The following is a 20,460-nucleotide window of genomic DNA, read 5'->3' as shown; positions in this document are numbered from 1 at the left end:
GGACTCCTGGGGAAGAGCTCTTATCTGATCAAGTTGAAGGTCTCCCCATATTCTCAGTGATTTACAGTACTAATAATATATTGCCTCTTTACTGTGCACAGAGGAAATATTCCTCAGTATCTTTAATTCAAAATCTCTTAATGGCTGTGTGATTTTAAATAAATACTTAAAAGTAAATTCTCTTTTGGGTACAAGGGCAAAGCACAATTCTTTGAGAAATTTGTAAAGGAGTCAGGAGAGATGATTTCAAAAGTTTCAGAGTGTGGAGTGCAGTTCCTATTTATATAGCATAATTGAACCAGTGTAATATAACAGTGCATATTTATGTCTTTGGTTACCATGTTCCATAGAATGCTGAAGAATAATTGCTGACAAAAATAGAATATCATGGGACAAAGAGAGTCAACCCTCTGAAATCAATTTAATTTTACTCTTTCAGAAATTGTCAGTAGTCATTGTTATCAGTCCAACAGTAACAGTATTAAGACAATAATTTTGCAACTTTTAACTATTTCATCAATTTAACACAAAATTTCAAAGCATGATCAGTCTGATGAACATGGATTACATGAATATTCAATACTCAACAACGTTATATCAGGCTTTTCACCCATATCTCTGTATATATTATACCCTGGAACCTAAATTAAAATATTCATAGCTCACTGGAGAGAAATGAAAAATTGATTAACTTAGGTATTTGGGGAAAATGTGTAATCAGAGAAATGAGAAAGATTCAGTCTAGCCTGGGAATGGATTGCTGAGAAGTGAGAGTAAGGAGGAGGTGCCCGAAGCATAACTCCCATGACACACTGTGGTGGCACTACTAACTGCACTATTTGCTTTCTCATATAAAAGGATTTCAGTAAAAGGGGAAAAAAATAAAAGGAAATGGAAATTTGGAGTAGGAGTTAAGATTGTTTTCTTATGGCCTTTTTTAATCCAAACCTACTTCTATAAAACAATTTCCAAATAGTTATAGATATGTGTATCCTAAAATTTTGGGTTTTCAGTTGTTTTAACTGTTGGTGTGTTGATGCATACATGTTGTGTTTACTTTATAGTAATGTAAATATAGAATCTATTTTTTTCATGAGAAGGGTTAAGAGAATTCCAAAGTTCTGGAAATGTAACAGTGCTGCTTTAATGGAAAAAAAAAAATTAAAAGATAAACGATACTTCAGATTATTCTGTTGAAATGCTACTTTTAAGCTTTCTGTGATTTGAGGATCATGATTCCCCAGGGTACTGAGATGGTGTTGCTGTTTTGAACTCCAAAGCATCAAAAAAAAGCTCTGCCAAAAATGCATACCTCATATGGAGAAGATGCACAGAATGACGCTTTCACAGTTTTAGACCCCAGAACTTTAAAGCACAAAGGATGAGCTCATTGGACACCCAGGAAGTTTCAACAGATTTGTGCCTCCTTAAAATGTGGCAGAAATTTGTTGCATATTAAGAAATTCTTCTGATTCAGACAATAATGTAGCTGCTGCTGTGTTTGGGTTCCTTTCTGTATCAGTAAGCTCTTTGGTACTACTCAGTCAACTTCTCAAGGATTCCCTAAAATGCACAACCTCACAAATCTAAAAAACTGAGTCCTTGAATGACTAAAGGAGATTAGCTTTGAAGTAGAGAGGATGCTCAAAATGATCTAATGTGTAAAGCACCATCTGCCTTTTATTTTTGAATTCTTTTCTGATATCCTTTGCAGCAGAGGTGGTCTCCAGGACTTTCAACAGTTGAATACACCATCAAGTTTTGAGCATCACTGTGCTGACCAAACACAATAAACCCCCTTGACTTATTTTTAATCTCAGGAAAAGAGATGCTGAGAATTCACAATGCCTGGGAAATTCTGCTGCAGTGTCTGACTACATTCATGATTTAAATGTGCTTTGAATTCCCTTGCCTGTCTGTCCTGCTGCTTTGCTTGAGCTTGTCCCTTAACCTGACATGATAGAAATTAATTTGAGTTATCAGTTTTCTGCCCAGGATGTTAACCTAAACTGCTGATGGCCAAACTGTTGTAGGGGTAAAGCAGGTTAATCACCACATCTAAAATCAAATTTAAGATTTTGAGTATCTTTAGCCAGTTTGCTACATGAAACATTTTCTGGATGACCACCCCCAGAATTATTCCTCTTGGAATTTTCATCCTTGTATTACTACTGCTAGGTTTAGCTGAAAATAAAAATTAAAAAAAACATTTAAAAATTCTCAGACATAAATATATTTAATGGCAAGATTGAGCATCTTGAATTTTCTTAAATTCATTTTGTGTTTATTTCTATTCCAAAGACATAAGACTGATAACTGCAATACTGAGAGTTCCTTGTTATAATCCTCAGTACCTCGTACTGCAGGAACATTAGCAGAATTATTCTCTCCTTCTGTTTGGTGATTACAGCTTTTGTGTTCAGTATTATCCATATGCTGTGATGGTAGTTTTATGACAAAGTAAATAGAGGTTTATGTATCTGTTCTTCCATGAATCTGCCATTTACCTGATTGTTTTGTTATCTCCAGTGCCTCACAGTTGTGAATTGACCTGATTTATAGGTCTGGACAGGCTGTCTCAATCACATGCTGAGAGCAAGTAAAGATAAACTGAGCTTCCGAAATTGACTTGCACTGATGAATAGTTATAAATATTTTCTTTAGCTAAGAATGTTTAAAAATAAAAGGGAGAGAGAGACAGATCTGCAAAGAGGTTGGCTTTTTTTCCTTATAGCAGCTTCTCTTCTGCATTGGGGGAAATGTGATATGAAGATGACTTGAAGTTGAGGTGATTTAGGAAATTAACTGTTGAAAGGGTTAAAATTCCTATTATACAGTTCTTTGTGAAGCAGTACAAGGTACAGATGTAGGAAACAGGTAGAAAAAGTAAGTAAAGGAGTATCTGAGAAACAGATGATAGCTGAGTTCTACTGAAAAAAAAAAAAAAAAAATTATCCAAGCTCAGTTGAGCCTGATCCAGGGAACTTGAAGATAATACATCAGGAACATAAAACATGGTAAGAAAGTAAAGAAGATTTTCAACACTGAAGTTTCTGCCGTGTCAGTTTGCAAGAAAAAGAAAATGGAAGCAGACCAATGGCAAAAAAATATGGTTCAAAACATACTATATATTTGTCCCTTTCATATTACCTCTGGGGGGAAAAAAAAGAAAAAGAGAAAACAAAAAAGGCAGCAATTAGGTGATCGCAGATTTTAATGGCAGGAAAAATGGCAATTAGTCTCTTCCTGAGGAAAAAATAATCAGTCCTTTAAATTCCAGTTACATAAGAATATGGGTAATTAGACTACTGAAGAACTCTGTGACAGAAAGTGGGCACTATAAAATATCTATGAAATATGATTCTCATTCATAGAGCTTTCTGAACTATTGAACACCCACAGAGCAAAATTAGCTGCAGATTGGTTTTTCTATATCATGGGAATAATAGAAAATAGGACTAGAGGGAAGTGCAAGTGTCTACCTCATGTAACCTGGGTTCTCAGGCATATGAATGAGAGCTGAAACTTTCTGGTAGACTAGCACAGCCCATAAAAAGTGATAAATGTGTTTGGGGGATTTGGGGGTTTTGTTTATTTTTATTTTTTCTCTCAGTAGTACAGAAGGATGTGTTCCCAAATGCATGCAAAAATCCGTGTTCTTAAAACATCTAATACCACCTCACTGCACTCTATTTCATTTCTGTGTGTATTTATTTCAGCATAAACCAATGTAGCATTTGAATTGAAATTCTGTTGCACAGCAAAAGTTGTTTCAGGGAGGAAAGAATTCAGTTAATTAAACTTTTCTCACCAGGTGTTCCTTATGGCAGGATTTCGAAAATTTTGTGTGTTTCTTCGACACCTATTCAATCACAGAGGGTATGGCAGGAAAACAGCACCCATCTCTGCTCTTTGCATTTTAGAGGAACATTTCTGCAGTGAGGGGAGCATCCACGACAGAAGAATCTGCTCGCAGCGTGTGTTCCTGCTAAGTGTGACACGAGTATCTGTCCTTAAATGTATTCAGAGAGACAGAAATGTTCTGCATTGTATCTCTATCTGTATTCAACATATGGAGCATTTGTCTGTATCTGAGTAGAGAAAAACAACAACAACAAAAAAAACCCTCACAACGAAAGCAGTAGCGCGATGGAGGCTGACGCCAGTCTTGGGCTTTGCGTTTTTATACTCACACGTTGGAGGTTACCCTGCCCTCACCTTCGGGTCATTTTCCCGGGCTTTACGGCTCAGGAGCTGTGAGCAGGGAGCCCGGAGGAGATGCGGGCTCCCGGGCAGCCACGGAGGGCAGGGCAGGCGGTGCCGAGACCGGGACCCCGCGCCCCGCCGGGGGCACAGCGCGCCCGTCCCGCCGCCGCCCGGGTCCCGGCGCGTCCGGAGCCCCCCGACCTCGCGGTGCCGGCACGGAGCCTGCTCTGTGATAGGCGCTGGGCAAGGAAACCTAGCGGAAAAATCAGCAGGGAAAAGCACATCCCGAGAGATGTGTCTCTGAGGAACGCTCGCTCTCTTGAAACCGCAGCGGGAGGCTGTGGCTGTGGCTGTGGCGAGCGCTCTTCAGAAGTAACAGGGAGTCTCGCCTGGTCGGGTCTCAATTTTTTGCGCATCTATGAAGCACTCTATCAAGTGGCTTTTCCTGTTATCTTGCTCCATCTCTCACACATTCAGACTTCCCTTTTTGTTTCTTCCCCTCTTTTTCCTGCTACCCGTGCCCGATGCAACGCTCCTACCCACGGCCAGGGTTATCTCCCTGCCGTGCCCCATGTCAGGCATTCCTGCCCATCCCCGGTTTAACATCCCTGCCGTCACCGGTGCGCGGTTCTTTCCCTTGCTGTAGGGAAAGGTTTATAGAGATGAAAGGAAAAGGGCGTCAACCGCACGAGGACGGCGGCGCGGCCGCTCCCCACGCCTGGCCCCGCGCCGGGGGACGGAGCACCTGCGGAAACTTTTTTTGGAAATAATAATGACAATAATAAAAAATCCCGGGAGAGCTCCCTTTCGGGAGAAGCCGTGGCGGGCGCCGTGGGTGCGGGGGCTCGCTGCGCGCCCCGCGGGGCTCCGAGTGCGTCAGGCGGCGAGTGGCGTCAGCGGGCGCGGAGCGGCGGGGAGGGGGCAGCGGGACGGGGGGAACAGGGAGGGAGCGAGGGAGGGAGCGAGGGAGCGAGGGAGGGAGCGAGGGAGGGAGGGAGCTTCGTCAGGAGGCGATGGCGGTACCGCCGTGACATCACCCCGCGGCTTATATAGTTGGGGAATGGTCTGGGTCCCCCGTCTGGTGCCTGCAGCCGCCCGTCAGCACGCGTGCGGAGGGCGAGGAGCGGCGGGGCTCTGTCTGTCTCTGTCTCTCTGTCTCTGTCTCTGTCTCTCTCTCCGTCTCTCCCTAGGATTTATGGACTTTACTTTCTAGAGGGCGGCGCGGCAAGGATGAGAGTGCAGCTGGTGTGCGTGGTGCTGCTGGCCCTGGCCTCCTGCAGCCTCTGCTCGGGTAAGTGCCCGCTCCGCCCGCCCCGCGCCCCTCGGGGCGAGCGCTGGGCGCGGAGCCGCGGCCGTGAGCGGGACCGGCAGCCGCGAGGGGAAGGAAGGCGCTCCTGCCCGCCCGCTGCCCCCGGAGCCGCCTCTGATAACGGGCTCTGGCCAGCGTCACTGCTCTTTTACACCACTCCTCCAACTTTCTCCATTCCTCCTCGCAGCATCCATACCACGGCAATTGGTGTAGACTAGTCATTGGAAGTACAAATCAGTGCAGACCATCTGCTTGGCTGTGCTGCGTTTCATTGAATGTCATGTATTTCCAAATTAAGATACAAATTGTTATTTCTGCAGCTCATGAATAGCTGCTGTAATCCAAATCAACATGAATATGTATGCCCTTCAGTTGCTTTTTAGAAAGAGAAATACAATTTTATTATCTGGAGAAAAAGTTGCTAACAACAAATCTGAAATTATTACAAAAAAAACCCCCGCTGAAGTACAGGCAGATCACACAGTAAGAAGGTTGATGTAAATGCATCTCTTCTCCAAGAGCAACTGCTTTAAAAAGATCAAAAGGAGGACAATATATTAAAATGCATTTCTTGCTTCTTTGAAAAATGACACATCTTAAGCATCTGCCATTTATGTCTAAAGTTTATGACCAAATAGCTATGGTGATAGTTAAACAGGTGTATGCACGCATATATGCAGCAGAATAGCCTGCAAAATCCAATCTGAACTAACTTGAAAATTGATTTTTAACTCCACTAAATTACAAGGTAAATTTACAGATAACTTTACTTTTTCAACCTTAGTGTTCAGAGGGACTCAGAATTCCTAATTCTCGCTCTAGATGGAAGTTTACAGTTTGTATTCCCTTGCAGGAGAAAAATGTAAACCATATGATACCTGTATTTTATTACAGTTTAAATATAATTGTTCTGTATATTATAGAGAATGCATGATCTCAGTGACAAAGCTTAACTTTTTTTTCTCCCCATATATTTCTAAGGTTTTTAGACAAGTTCTTCACTAGTATTTTCAGTGAAGCAGTTTCAAATTCAACTCGTTAAGGAGCCTTAATGAAAGACTACTAAAGTAAAAATAAGTGGGAACTAAAATGGGTTCATAAAAAATGCCCCAGAAGCCAAACTGTGTGGGGAACTGACACAATGGTTTATTTGCTTGAAAATTTGAAATTATTTGTAAATGAGAAACGACACAGAGAAGCTTGTGTGATGGGGCTCAAATAATCTGTAACTAATATGGACAGTTACACTATTTAAAAAAATTAATTTTTTGAAAGTGTTTGCCCTCAGGTGTTAGTATGTACCTGTAGAATGTAATTATTCCTTTAAAATGTGAATATATGAGTAGAAACTATTTTTCTTGTCAGTGGAGTTAAGAATACATCAAACTGTGTGGATTTCTCTCTGTTTTTAACAATAATGTGTAACCAGGCTTTTTATACATTGCTCTCTGAGAGTCTGTTCTTTTTATGCTTTTGCTCCTCATCCATCTCTTTTTTTTTAACTCTGGAATTACATGAACATTCATCCTTCTCTCCCTCCAAGCCTTGCTTTATTCTTCACTCAAGGAATCTTGACTCCTAAATAATGTCCTCTAGATTTCTTTTTTTCCAATCCAAATGCTTCTTAATACCTTCCTTCCCATCTTTTATGCCTTCAGCTATCTTCCAGATGATGTGTGGAAGCTACCTTTCATCTTTTAGAGAAACAAAGGTGCTAACCAGGCACAAGTCCTTTTATTGTTCTCAGCTGGTGTGATCCAGGACCCCACGAATTATGATGCTGTCATTGTGTGTGCTCACCTGCTCACAGGAGATGCTATCATTGATAGAAATTCAGCTGGGATGATTGTGTGCTGCTAGCAGAACTTTGGCTAATGGTAAAGCTGGCAAAACTGGCTGCTATTCCTGCTGAAGGGGCTGAAAGGCATTAGGTTGGAGATCAGCGGCTAGAGACTTGCTGACTGGTGTACAACTAGTCCTATTTAATATGAAAATTTTAAACATTGAATAAGACTAGTTGTAGATCAGTATTACAGCAAGTCACTTAAATGCAATTGCTTTGATGCTAAAAATAATGAATGAATCTATTGTGTTGGTAATGCAAAGGTGAGCAGGAGCATCCCTACAGAGGAAAGGGATATGTGGGACACGTGGAAGTTTTTGATGACCTAAATAATAGGAATAAGAAGCAGTGCAACAATACAAAATGCAGTGGCTTAGGAAGTAATAGAAATTCCTGTTAGAAGATCCTTTTTAAGAAAAGCACAACTGTTGGAAATCTGAGGAATAAAATATTATCTTGTTATCTAACCTGGTTTTTGGGGTTTTTCAGCCACAAAAGACAAGCAAAACCAAAAGACTTGTAAGACAGCTGCCCTCTGCAGCTAATGGTAAGCATTAAGGTGATTAAGTATTGAAGCTGAACCAAACTGTGCTATCCTGTTCTCTCTTGAGAACACAGGGACAGAAGAGGGCTGCTCTGGTGAGTTTGGGAATACAAGGCTTTTGCAAGGAAGCAGAATAGGTGAGAGTCCAATAAATCTGGGAATAGCCTTTCAATGAAGCATTTATGGGATTTCCAGAGTGATTGTTTTTGACCAAAAGGACACAGTGATCTTGCACTTGTTTGCTAATCTTGTAAGGACACACGAAAACACTAAGCTTGGAAGGGCAATGATTCCTCTCAATAAATACATGATGGGTAAATACTGCAAATAGAAAGGTATTATTTATAGTGTAGGAATTTATTTGCAAACCATGGATACATTTCTAATTAGAAATAAATTAGACTTGAAATCAGAAGCAACTGAGTAAGCACTGATATTTAGGAGAGCTTCCTAAAGAAGAAACAAAGTGATAGTAAATGTGATATTTATTGAGATTGAATATGACTGATTCTTAAGAACATTGTAATGAGTGCCTTCTGTGCTGATAGAAACCTGTGGCACATTAGCACATTCTTGTGGTCCCTTACAGTCTCATGTTCTGTGAAAGGCAGTGACACGGCATGGTGATGATCCCTGAAATGAAGGCATGGGCAGAATCTATCCCCATATTCAGTGGTAGGGTCTTACATGCCAACAGCATTGATTATTTAAAGTGAGACATTACCTATAGGAATATGGTATATATTTCGGTTGAGTATGGTTTGAAATATTAGTGCATTGTTTGGTTTTGGATTGTTGGTATTCCAGGAAAGGTAAAAGCTATGTGGAACTGTATTTCACCTAAAGGCTTAACTGATTTTTTCTCTTTGAGCTGTGATTGATGCAACCAAGGCACCAGATCTTCATTGTGATTGTCATCTTCATCTTGTGATGCTGTGTATAGAAATGTGTCTGTTTTTTGTGTCTGTGAAAGTTTTTTCTCTTTCCACAGCAATTTTTACCCTATTAACTCATAAGTCTTGCAAGTCTGCTGAGCTATCAAAGGTCGATTAAATCAGTAAAGAAAATCCATAGACTTCCAGTCAGAATACTTTCTTTTTGTATATACATTATCAAGAGTTTCTATCATAAACTGGTCAAGCTCAGTTCCCTCATATCAGTAAAAATATAATTAATTTAATTAAGTATTCGTACTTAATAATACAGAATGTTGATTATTAATCAAGTAATCAAACTGCAATTTACATAAATAATTACTGCTTAAATAAATATTATTTGAAAAAATGCTCAATTTTTTTTCAAAGTAAGTAAATGTTACAAATATTTATTATGAAAATAATGAAGAATATTGCAGGTTTTTAATACTGAAGGAATTGCAGTTTAATGAGCCTTTCTGCTATGAAGCTGAGATTAATGAACAGTTCCATTAAGTTCAATAAGCTTGATCATGCTTTAAAAATGTGTTGAGTATTTATTTTTATATAATGCTGCTGTTAACTGAAGACTCGCAACAGTCCCTCTAGGTCACTGGTGTTTGTGTTTGTTGTTTATTTTTAAAAACCATTTAAATATCTAACTTCTGTATGCTGAATTAAAATGTCCATGATTTATGATCAAATAATAAACATATGTTTCTGGTTTATTCCAGATTCAGAAGAGGAAATGAAAGCATTAGAAGCAGATTTATTGACCAATATGTACACATCAAAGGTAATTATTTTTCTTCCTTTACCTGACAGGGAGGGAGCAAATGAATTCTCATTACAAACCCAAAAGTCTTTGCACAAAGTAATAACCTACGGTCTAGACATAAAAGTTCAGTGTTAGGTTTTACTTTGGTGCAAGATTTTCTCCAGTTCAAAGGGAATATAAAGGTGTTGATGTGACACACTAAACATGTTCCTCAGCTGTAACACTGGTACTTTCATTAAACTGTCAAAACTGTGTTATGTACAGAGATGTAAATTTATGTGAGGAAATGTGTTTCCAATAAGATTATGCCCGATGAAAGCTAAATTAACCTTGAGTCAAATCTGTAAGTGCTATTTTTATGCAGAACCCTTCCTATATGCATATAAAATTAGGACAATCATAAAGCAAAACCAGTTGATACATATGCCAATTTTGGTTTAGGATTTTGATCATAGTGCCAGTACAGGAACATGGGGGCATGACTGTGAAAATACTAACTTTGTAAATGGCATTTCCTTGACAGGTTTCCAGACTGTGAATAATGTTTATGTTATTTAATATGAATATATAAAAATTCAGTGAAAACCTCATATTGACAGGGTGAAGCAGATAGTGTTGCATGTATGTATTGGACAGGCTGATAGACACTTTCTCAACACAATTAATTTCCATAAATGATCTAAGAAACATATGTGTCTGATATATCTTCAACAACATATAAAGAACAAACTCTGAAACAAATGCTGTGGGTTTAAGGTGAATATTTTAATTTGTTATTCCAATAAAGTTTAAGTCGTTATTTAAATGTAATGGAAAATAAAACGAGAAATGAAAAATTTCTCCCCCAAAAAAGAAATTTACATAAGCCAATGACTAGTTGAAGGTTAAAGACAAAACCTGCCAGGATGACTTCTGCATATATTGCATTTAGTGGCCTTTTTCACAGGATTATTTGATAGACTAGAAGTATAAAGCCGGAAAATGCATTTTCTTTAACTGGTCTGGCAGTTCTTAGATCTCAGTGTTCTTTACTGGCATGAAAGTTAACCTTAGATTACAAATAAACCTGTTGGCCACTCACTTTTCCAAGGTTCAGAAAGATTTAATAACTTCTCCTTTTCTGAAACGTATTTAAGTGTAAGAGGCCGACAAAAACAGATTTTTTTGCTCTGTGGCAAAGCATATGATGCCCTGGAATAAAACCCTGCAGCTATTGGTATTTCTGCTACTGAGTTTAGTGGATCTGTGAACGTGATTTCCATCTTTTCCTCCCTCTCACCACAGAACACAAGCTCAGGTGACTCCAAATGCACAAATATATTGCACCAGTTAATAGTGTCACAATGTTTGCCATAATACTCTTACGTTTTTTGATGTTATGTAGCTTGCTGTTCATCTCCCTCAGGGTATTTACCACAGTCAACTGACACTTGAAGTTGACAGACGCAGTAGATTCATGTTGGAGACATTGCTTTCATTGCTTTAATTCTGCATTATACTGCCTTAAATCACCATCTAAAGTTCATTATGAATGAATTTATGTTGTCTCTTGACATCAAAGCAAGACATAGTAGAAACACTAAAAACTGTGCATCAAGTCTTCTACAAGAGTAATATCACAATCCCATTAATTACTGAAATTACTTTTTTTCTGTTGTCCACTGCCAGATTTTAACCCTTGTTACAACAAATTATGGTTCTGGTGTGATATACAAATTTGAAGACAGTATGTGTAATACCTGTCTTGTGTGGTACCTGAGATCTGGTTCCATTTGAGGGCAATTACTGCTAAATTGCACAGACTGTATTTGACACTTACTTGGTAATCAGCAAAAGAAATACTAACAATTTAAACAGCATTAAGATGGGAAAATAATTACTGTTTATGAAAGCTGAGATCTAAAAGTGCAGCAAAATTGATTATCACTTGAGGGTTTAGTATTTGATAGAACAAAAATCTACCTAAGTAGGCACTTGTGGGCTATAGTATCAAGACGACAACCAGGGCTTAAACACACCTTTTGCAATATTCAGTAGTCTATCCAGTATTATGGGAAGAATTGCCTTATGCCTTTAATTTCACAGACTGTTGTCCAGTGCCTGCTGCCCCTTTTCAAGCTGCTCTTAAGGTCACCTATATGCTGAATCACTCTCCATCCTTAAAGAATTAGTTCGTGCTTATTGCAATCTGTCTTCAACACTTAATACAGTTTGTCACCCTTCCCTGCTGTTACATCTGACCCAAGATACAAGGATCAAACAAATGCTTATAATGCTCTGTCTTTTTCCTAAGATAAAATCCATAAAGCCATTGGGAAGGTCAGGTAAAAGAACAAAACCTGACTTGTCAAAATATGTGGACAGTTATATCCTGTCTCTCTTTTTGTTTTAAATAAAAAAGCTCTATTCATACCAAAGAGATAACTGTTTCTACCTTCCTAAATGCTTGCTGGAAACCACTAGTTGCACGAAGAATCTTTTCTGAACTCAAAAAGATTGACACTATGTTATTTAGAGGGGAAGGAAAAAATTGAAATGAAAGTATTCCTTGGAGAATATATCTGAATTAATGGACCCACTGAGTTTTCCTTGTTGTAGGATGCCTATTTATGAGTTCATTTTCCCAGAGAGTTTAGCCTCCTTGTCTGAGGAGCTGTCTAGAAGTAGGAGGAACCTACAGCTATCTAGGAGTTAGTGACTTCCGGACTCAGTCATTGCATAAAAATTAATTAGGTTTACAGGCATTAATATGCACCATGGAAGAACATCTTCTTTAACAGAATTCATATATATCTGATTAAGTATATTATTTCTATGGTTACAATCTGAACAAAATTCAACTGCTATCATGAAAAAGAACCATAGAGATCCTACACTAACTAGGGATTTTTACTTTGTAATGAATTTGCTTTTTATCTGCTTTTACTAGATAAAGACAAGAATGTAAAAAGCAGGTATAATTTTCCCTAATGAAAAATAGCATTTGGGATGTATGGATGGATTGTAACAAAAGAAGTATCTTAGGGAAACTATCAGGGGTATCATTCAACCAGATATGGAAATAAAATACCATATAAATTGTAACTTGGAAATCTCTTTTGTCTTGCATAGGACAAACCTCTTGTCAAAGAAGGAAATACACTTATTTCAGTTTCTTAGATGATCTTAAATTCTCTTTCAAGATCCATGAAGTGGGAGAAATTATATATCTGATTCTTATTTACAAGCATGTTCAACAGTGGAAATACATACGTCATATTCACTTCAGTATTCATATACTTTTAAAATTCTAGTTCATACTTCAATTTCCTTTCTTTCTTCAGATTATTCCCAGATATTTTTCAAGTTACTCTTAAAAAAATTTGTTCTACCTTGGCAGATAAGGGTTCCTTGTTTTATTGTGTGGGTGTTTTCCAAACCATTTGTTGAGCTGCTGTACTTGATATTGCTTAGATCTGCGTGGAAAATACATATAAATATATAATATATAAAGTTTATCCCATATTATAAATTAATCTGAAAATTTGGATTATCATCACCTTAGACTGTTTTTTTACATATGCCTTTAGAATTACAGCCTCAGTTATTTTCCATAACCCAGAAAAGCAAAGTGGTCTGATATTAATGCTTGATGTGATAGTGGAGCAGAAAAATAACATGACTGCCTTGTTTGCTGACTGGACATGACCTGGAAAACTCCACTTTCAATTAAAATAACCCAAAATTCACTCTGACTGAATTGTTAATGGTAGCAGTAGGTCAGAAGCAGTATCTAAGTAAAAATACTTTTTTTTTGAGGTGATATATTCATGGCATTAATAGGAATGAGACTCCCTTAACAAATGAAATATTAATTAGAAGCTTGAAGACAGCACTGAAAATTTGCTTTCTCCTCATCTCATAAGTAGGAGACAATTTTCACCTAAACAAATCTGCTACATAAGTACTTCACTAATACACAGAGGAAAGTTCCTTTATACATAGATGTGCAGAATGACATCAAGTAGTAACTTTAGATCAAAAAGATTCTATAAATTGTGCAAGAAGGCATGAAAAATCACCCTATCCTTTACTCTTCTGTTTCTATCCACTGGAATATTTTTGGTTCTTAACTCAGCAATCTCACTGGCTCACATAGAACTGGATCTAGATTCTATTGCGATTTAGCTGTTGCAGTGCTGGCTCACATTTCTTTTGCATACCCAGGAGAGAGCAGTGAACTGGAGAAGCCTCCCCATTTTTCATGTAAAGCTCCATATTTTTATATTTCAAAAATATATTAAAGCAGACCAAAGAACATTTTGAAATTGCCTTGGGTATTTGATCTTTTCCCTAGTTTAGCTTCTGTTGATAAAATTAGATATTCTGCAAAGAGAATAATTTTATCTTGAAACTGTCATGTCTTTTTAAGAAATTTGATAGGCTAACTAGGGTACTTCAATGAGAAAACAAATGAGCTCAAAGTAAAGAGTGCAGTACCAATTACAAGCTTCCAAATAAGATTTCAGATTTGGTTTCTTAGCCTCAAAACAAAAAAAATCTTTTTTTTGTTTAATGTTGTCAGGAATCTGAGAATGCGCAGCAGTTTTATTAAAAGGCTAAATCATTCTTATTTTGATGGGCATATATTTCTCAGATCTATGTTGGAGTAATGATCATGGACAAAAGAAAACTTTTTGTAACTAATGCTAAAAGTGATGCCCAATTTTCTTGTTTCTTCCTCATTTCTCTGAACTTTCTTTTCCCTCAAAAAATAGTCAAGTGTGATGAATTTACATAAATCTTGCACGCAAGGCCCCTTTGTTAGAAAGGATCCCTAAAGAAACAGGTTCTGTGATTACCTGATGCTCAGCCAAGTAAGCACTGCATCCACACTCAATCAGTGCTACGAGTATGGGTGAAAGGCGATGTCTGTGTTAGTGTCATACCTGTATTTAACTTCATGCATAGAGGAAAAGAAGCAACTACATCTCAGTTCATAGGTAAGGTCTAATGTGCATAGCAAGGAAATTCTTGCAAGGAATAACTAGGAGTTTGCTATGTGGCTTTTGGTTGGAGATTGCTGTGTCACCAGTTCTAGTTGAAGGAAACTCAATTCTATACTCAGCACTGAAAGGAGTACAGTGCAGAAGAAATAACTAGTAGTGGGAGAATGAAGAAAATGGCAAAATAATGAAAAGCAGTAAATGAGATAGGAATTAAGTTTTAAACTTAATTTTTGCTATTGGTAATCAAAATGGAAGACTGCTGCTGCAACTGCTTGGAAAAAACAATACCAGTAGAAAAGTAAAAATTATGCTTATCAGCATTTCTTTAAAATAGTTTAAGAGCTCATACATAATGAAATGTACTGGAAAAAGCAAAATTTGAGACAAACCATGGTGAAATTTCCTTTTTTCTATCTTTCTATAACAGGTTCATGTTGGGCCACATAAATACAGTTGGTCTCAGTTTTTCAGTCCAGTTACCAAATCAGGAGTACTTTGTTTTCACAGCTATGTTTTGTCTTTGCTCCATCTCCCTAAGCCTATAGATCTTCAATTGACATCTCCCAGGCTCTTCACTTTCCAGCATCCAAAACTCGTGGGGCTTACAGATTCTGTAACTTCAGACCCAGATTCATCAGACAGCTTGTCCTGAATCAGGGCCTCCATTCCTTTTCTCAGGGAATTTTGGGATGACTGCTATTTGTGCTGAACTAGGGAGGAGTGTCTAGTTAACCACAGGCATCCAGCTTGGATTCCTGAGCTGGGAATTTATCCAGTGGGTTTGATTCATTATCCTTATTTACACCTGTGAATTTATATTATATTAATTTCCATCTGTGTTTTTGTTTGCACCTGTGCAGAATGACTATGAAATGCTGCCATTCTGGTTTGGTAGCAGTTGAGCTTTTTCATCATTTATATCTACCTGGGGGGCAAGGCTGCAAGGAAGCAGACTTGGCGTGTGTAATAAATGAGTTGTCCTAAGTTCTGCACTCTAATTATTGTCTAAAAGTTGACCAGATGAAAAGCACTTCAGAAACATAAACTTGTTTCTAACAAAACGTTTGAATGTAGCACATGGATACAAAAAACCCAAAATACATTTAATGGTGGGTGTTTTTATTTTCAGATTAACAGAGCAAAACTTCCTTACTGGAAGGTGACCCTGCTAAATGTCTGCAATCTTGTCAACAACATAAACAACCAAATGGGGGAAACAGTAGAGGTAGATGAGGAGGATCTGGTTCCAGGAAGACAGTTCCCTGCCGCTCTGGATGGCTTCAGCTTGGAAGCAATGCTGACAGTATATCAACTCCAAAAAGTTTGCCACAGCAGAGCTTTTCAGCACTGGGAGGTAACACAAACCATCACAAATGCATATTTCTACTGCATTAAATGTTTGTAGTGATGTTGTAAAATCCATATCCATGTGACCTCCATCACATTGTCTGAGCTTTCCTTCCCTTTTTTATATTCTGTAGTACCTATAAAATGCCTCTTCCAGTATAAGCAGTGAATTAGTGCAGTTTCTGATGACCTGAGTGTTTGTTTCTTACAAAAACCCATGGATAAATGAGAACTTTTCTTAACTATGTACTTTCTCCACTCTTTGTAGCCATTTCAGGTAACCAAACAAGCATATGAAAGTCATCACTACGCCAGAAAACATAATTAATATCTGCCTAACAGACATGAGGTTATTATAGATCTATTGCATAAATAAATGTACCCAGTGTTTCTGTTTGAGGACCCTAAGGCAAAATGAATTCAAAATGCAGGGATACATGCCCATGTGTACATACCATTTTACTAGGTATTCTGGTTTTCTTATCATTGCTAGGAAACTGGCAACAAGGTAACTCCTGCTTTTGGTTTCCCTACACCTAAAGAGGGTCCTGGAAGTTGACATTGTGATTGTATGAAGATTGCTGCTCTTAAACAGTGATTGTTTATAGTCCATTTCTGATGTTTAGTTTAGTACAGCGATTACAGTGACTACACAGAAGCACACTAGGCACAATCCCCTTGCATTGTTAGATATTGCACTAAAAGCTGCTTTGTGTAGTGAAAAAAGATAACTCAGTGTCGCTACCCACTTTCCAGTAAAGCAAATTTCTTCATCTATCTCAGGTTCATGTACAGTCTAGGTGAATCCAGATATTTTTTGGTTAGTTTTGGTTTTGTTTGTTAGCTTGTTTGTTTGGGGTTTTGTTTGTTTTGTTTTGCTTTGCTCTCATAACTCTTTATATTCCCAATCCTCATGTTAGCTGGGGTGGTCCATGCAAAGGACTGCAACCTCTTTGAGAACCAGAGTTTTCTGCAGATGCTCTTCTTCAGTGCATTTATTGCTGGAAAGGAACTACCCTAGAACCAAATATGCAATAACCCATATATCTTAGTCACAGTTCCCTGCTTTGCAGGAAATTGTAGAATAAAATATTTCTCAACAGATGGAACCAGCAAGCAGTGCATGTAGGTGTTTAACCTAAACATGTGATAACAGAGTGATAGTCATTAGAAAACTTTCAGTCTGTTTGAGTTTTGGTCTAAGTAGGATAAACCAGCTTTCCTCTCTAGTCAAAACCAGTTATCTAATCTGTTGAAGTGGAATTTAAAAATCACTTCTGTAGGGCTCCGCTCATATTTAGCCTGATTTAAGTTTTGTGTCTTGAGTTTTATATATTTTTAAATTAATGCTGCAGCTACAGATTGTATTGGTGGCAATAAAATATGTTAATATTTCATTAAAATTCGGAGGAGATTATAATCTTCATTATAAAAAAAAAGTAGATAACAGTGTGTCTCTTCTTGCATCCTACAGTTACTACAGCAAGATGCTTTTGATCTGGAGAACTCAAGCCAAGAAAAAGAAATCATGAAGAGAAAAAATCCCTATATTCTGAAGCGGCAGCTACATGTGAACAAAGCTAGAAGACCATACATACTCAAGAGAAGTTCATATTACTGATGCAGCAGAAGAAAACAATGTATATTTAGTTCATAGGTAACTGTGCATTATGGTTATCTTATCTAAATCTAAAATCATACTTGTGTGAAAATATACTCTGGAAAATCAAGATGATAACATAGCTGTGTCTTTTTTGCAATTGCTGTTTCTTGATTGTGGATTTTTCCTACTTGAGATAATTGGACTAATACATTTGCAAATAAAACTAGTTTTTAAGCATGATGTATTGTACAAAACTGAGATTTCAACATGCTTTCAAACAATCTAGCAGTCTTTTCCAGTTTTATAAAGCATACCAACATAACACCAAGTAAATTGATATTGTCCATAAATCCTACTGAGAATCTTACAGACTCTTAATGCAACACCTCAAACATGTAAATGTTTCCAAATTTCTTGAATAATATAGTAGTAAGCAGTGCCACAGTATTTTATGTTTTGACTAGTTTAATTTATTAGCAATAGGTCCAAGGAAGAAAAGGATTAACTATTAAATGGCAGTTTCAAAATGAATATTTTAAATAGCTTGCTTGTAAGTGAATTTTGAATTTTTTATTTCTAATCTATGAATGCTCAGGAAAAACAAGAAACAACAAGAAATTTAGTGAAGTGTTGGAAAGATTAATTGAAAGTAGAACATCTTAAAATTACTATTGAAAGGCATTTCCTTTCCTTCCTTCCACAAATTTCTATAAAACAGGAAGTTTCACAGTTGAAAACAGTCTTGGAAGCTAACAGAGAGGGAGGGTCACAGCATGGGAAAAAATGTTTTCAAGCCATGAGGAATCAACTGTTTCCTGAAAGTTACACATTTTCCAGTTCCGTGTTTGTGATGTGTGCATGAGATTTGGGATCTCAATGATTCTGGGTTCCAGTTTGGAGGAAAAGTCTGAATGGGCTGGGGCCCACAACAACCATGAAAAGTGAGGGGTTGTCCAAGACCTGTGAAGCCTGGATGCTCAGACCAGAAGGCAAAAGTGGGACAGACATTGTTTTTGAAAACATACCTGTTTCCTGTTTGATGTATTTCCTCAAAGCAATTCTTCTCCAACAAATAAACACACCATCACCCCCCCCCCAAAAAAAAAATCTAACAAAAAATGCCCTCAAACAACCAAGAACCCAACAGAAACCCAAACACTTGGAGAATTTTCAAATCCTCTCACAAGTTTGTTACACTTTGTTTCATGGGGAGGGATGGAGTTTTTAAAGTAAAATGTATTTTAACAATATTAAAGCTAATTATATTTCCTTTTCTCACTGCAAATATTATTAATCAGTTTATTCATTCAATAACCCTTAAATGCATGCACTGACAAGAAATACCTGAGCATAAACTAATTATTGCAATAATCATTATGACTCAAATACAGCAAAGCAATTAAGTACATTCAGTCTCAATGTTTTAAGTGCTTAATGTGCTTAAGGGCTTTGCTTAAATAAGTAAATTCACACCCCTTGCTTTTTTTTACAAAACACATTGAATTAGACTGGAGACCCAGCATGCTCTCAAGTGGTTAAGAAATGCTTTCTTTCCAACAAACTTGTAACATCCCTAGTCCTATTATGGATATTTGCATTCTAAAATGTCTTTTGCTCTGATATAAGAAAGCAGAGCAGTTTGTTCCAAAATTCGCTGCTTGCAGAACCTGAGGACAAAAAAAAAAAAAAAAAAAAAAAAAAAAGAAAATTCAGATCACTTTTTCATGGGAAAACCAGAAAAATAAGACCAAAAAACCAGTCATTTTATTTCTCCTATGTTAAATTTAACGATATTAAAGGTAAATAAAATAGGGTAAGGTAATGTGGTTGTCATCTGATAGAGAATGTAATTTTTTCAGAAACAAACACCCTTCCATGTCTCATTTTTGAGGTAATTTAGACAGTCATGGTAATGGTATATGACTTCAAATGATGATACTCCCTGTTCCGTCCCCATCTAGTGTTCCACACCACCTTGTGACCATGTACTTGCTCTTTGCAGTGCAGAGCTAGCAGATTAGTCAGACTGGCTGGAAATGGCATTAAATAACCCATTTCCTCTCAGCAGACTGTGAATCCGCACACAGACAGCTACTTTGTGTCACTGGTGGAGACAGTTTAAAGTATGGCTGGAAAGTACTGCTTGTCAGTTGTCCCTAGCCTCTGATGGAGGTGTCAGAGGAATGTCATTCAGTGTGACAGTCTGAACTAGATAAGGAAACATAAACTGTAATTGCAATATGGTCAGTTAAGTTAAAAAAGCCGGTGCTGGCTTTTCAATTTATTAGTCATTCATGAAAAGCAAGCATAGCAGTATTAAAATAGTAGAAAACACAAGCCATAGAATTAAGCCAGGTGTTCAGAGCTGTTAAAGGAAATATTGAAGTCTGGGAGACTTCTTTGCTTGAAATCCCTTCTCTCTTCTAACTGCTGCTACCTCCCGATGGCTTCACTGCTGTGGAATGGCAGCCTTTCTTTAGCCTTCATTTTTGGATGACGGCAGAAATATTATAGGCTTAGGTGTATTTGTCTCTATTTTGCACATTCTTCAGTGAGATCCGCAGGATACCTGCCTCACCCGTAACTGTGCATTGCCTGCAATATCCATGCAGCTATATTTGCAGCAGGAATGAGTCCTGGATGAAGTTCAGGTCAGAGAAAGCTATCACAATATGTGAACTTACTAATTCAGAAACTTAGAGAATTCCCTTCCCTTCCCTTCCCTTCCCTTCCCTTCCCTTCCCTTCCCTTCCCTTCCCTTCCCTTCCCTTCCCTTCCCTTCCCTTCCCTTCCCTTCCCTTCCCTTCCCTTCCCTTCCCTTCCCTTCCCTTCCCTTCCCTTCCCTTCCCTTCCCTTCCCTTCCCTTCCCTTCCCTTCCCTTCCCTTCCCTTCCCTTCCCTTCCCTTCCCTTCCCTTCCCTTCCCTTCC

General features: G+C 37.9%; 1 protein-coding gene across 1 annotated transcript; it reads left to right on the top strand.

The window, feature by feature from the left end:
• The first annotated feature begins 5,299 nt into the window (after positions 1–5,299).
• Positions 5,300–19,152, top strand: NTS (neurotensin). Its single transcript, XM_058805540.1, has 4 exons — positions 5,300–5,497; positions 9,551–9,612; positions 15,712–15,936; positions 17,404–19,152. Exons 1-4 carry the CDS (start codon positions 5,437–5,439, stop codon positions 17,548–17,550), a joined length of 495 nt encoding a protein of 164 aa, XP_058661523.1. The 5' UTR covers positions 5,300–5,436; the 3' UTR covers positions 17,551–19,152.
• Positions 19,153–20,460: the final 1,308 nt, after the last annotated feature.

Source organism: Ammospiza caudacuta, chromosome 5, assembly GCF_027887145.1.
Source record: "Ammospiza caudacuta isolate bAmmCau1 chromosome 5, bAmmCau1.pri, whole genome shotgun sequence".
In the NCBI taxonomy this organism is placed as follows: Eukaryota; Metazoa; Chordata; class Aves; order Passeriformes; family Passerellidae; genus Ammospiza; species Ammospiza caudacuta.
This window is presented reverse-complemented; position numbering and strand designations above follow the sequence as displayed.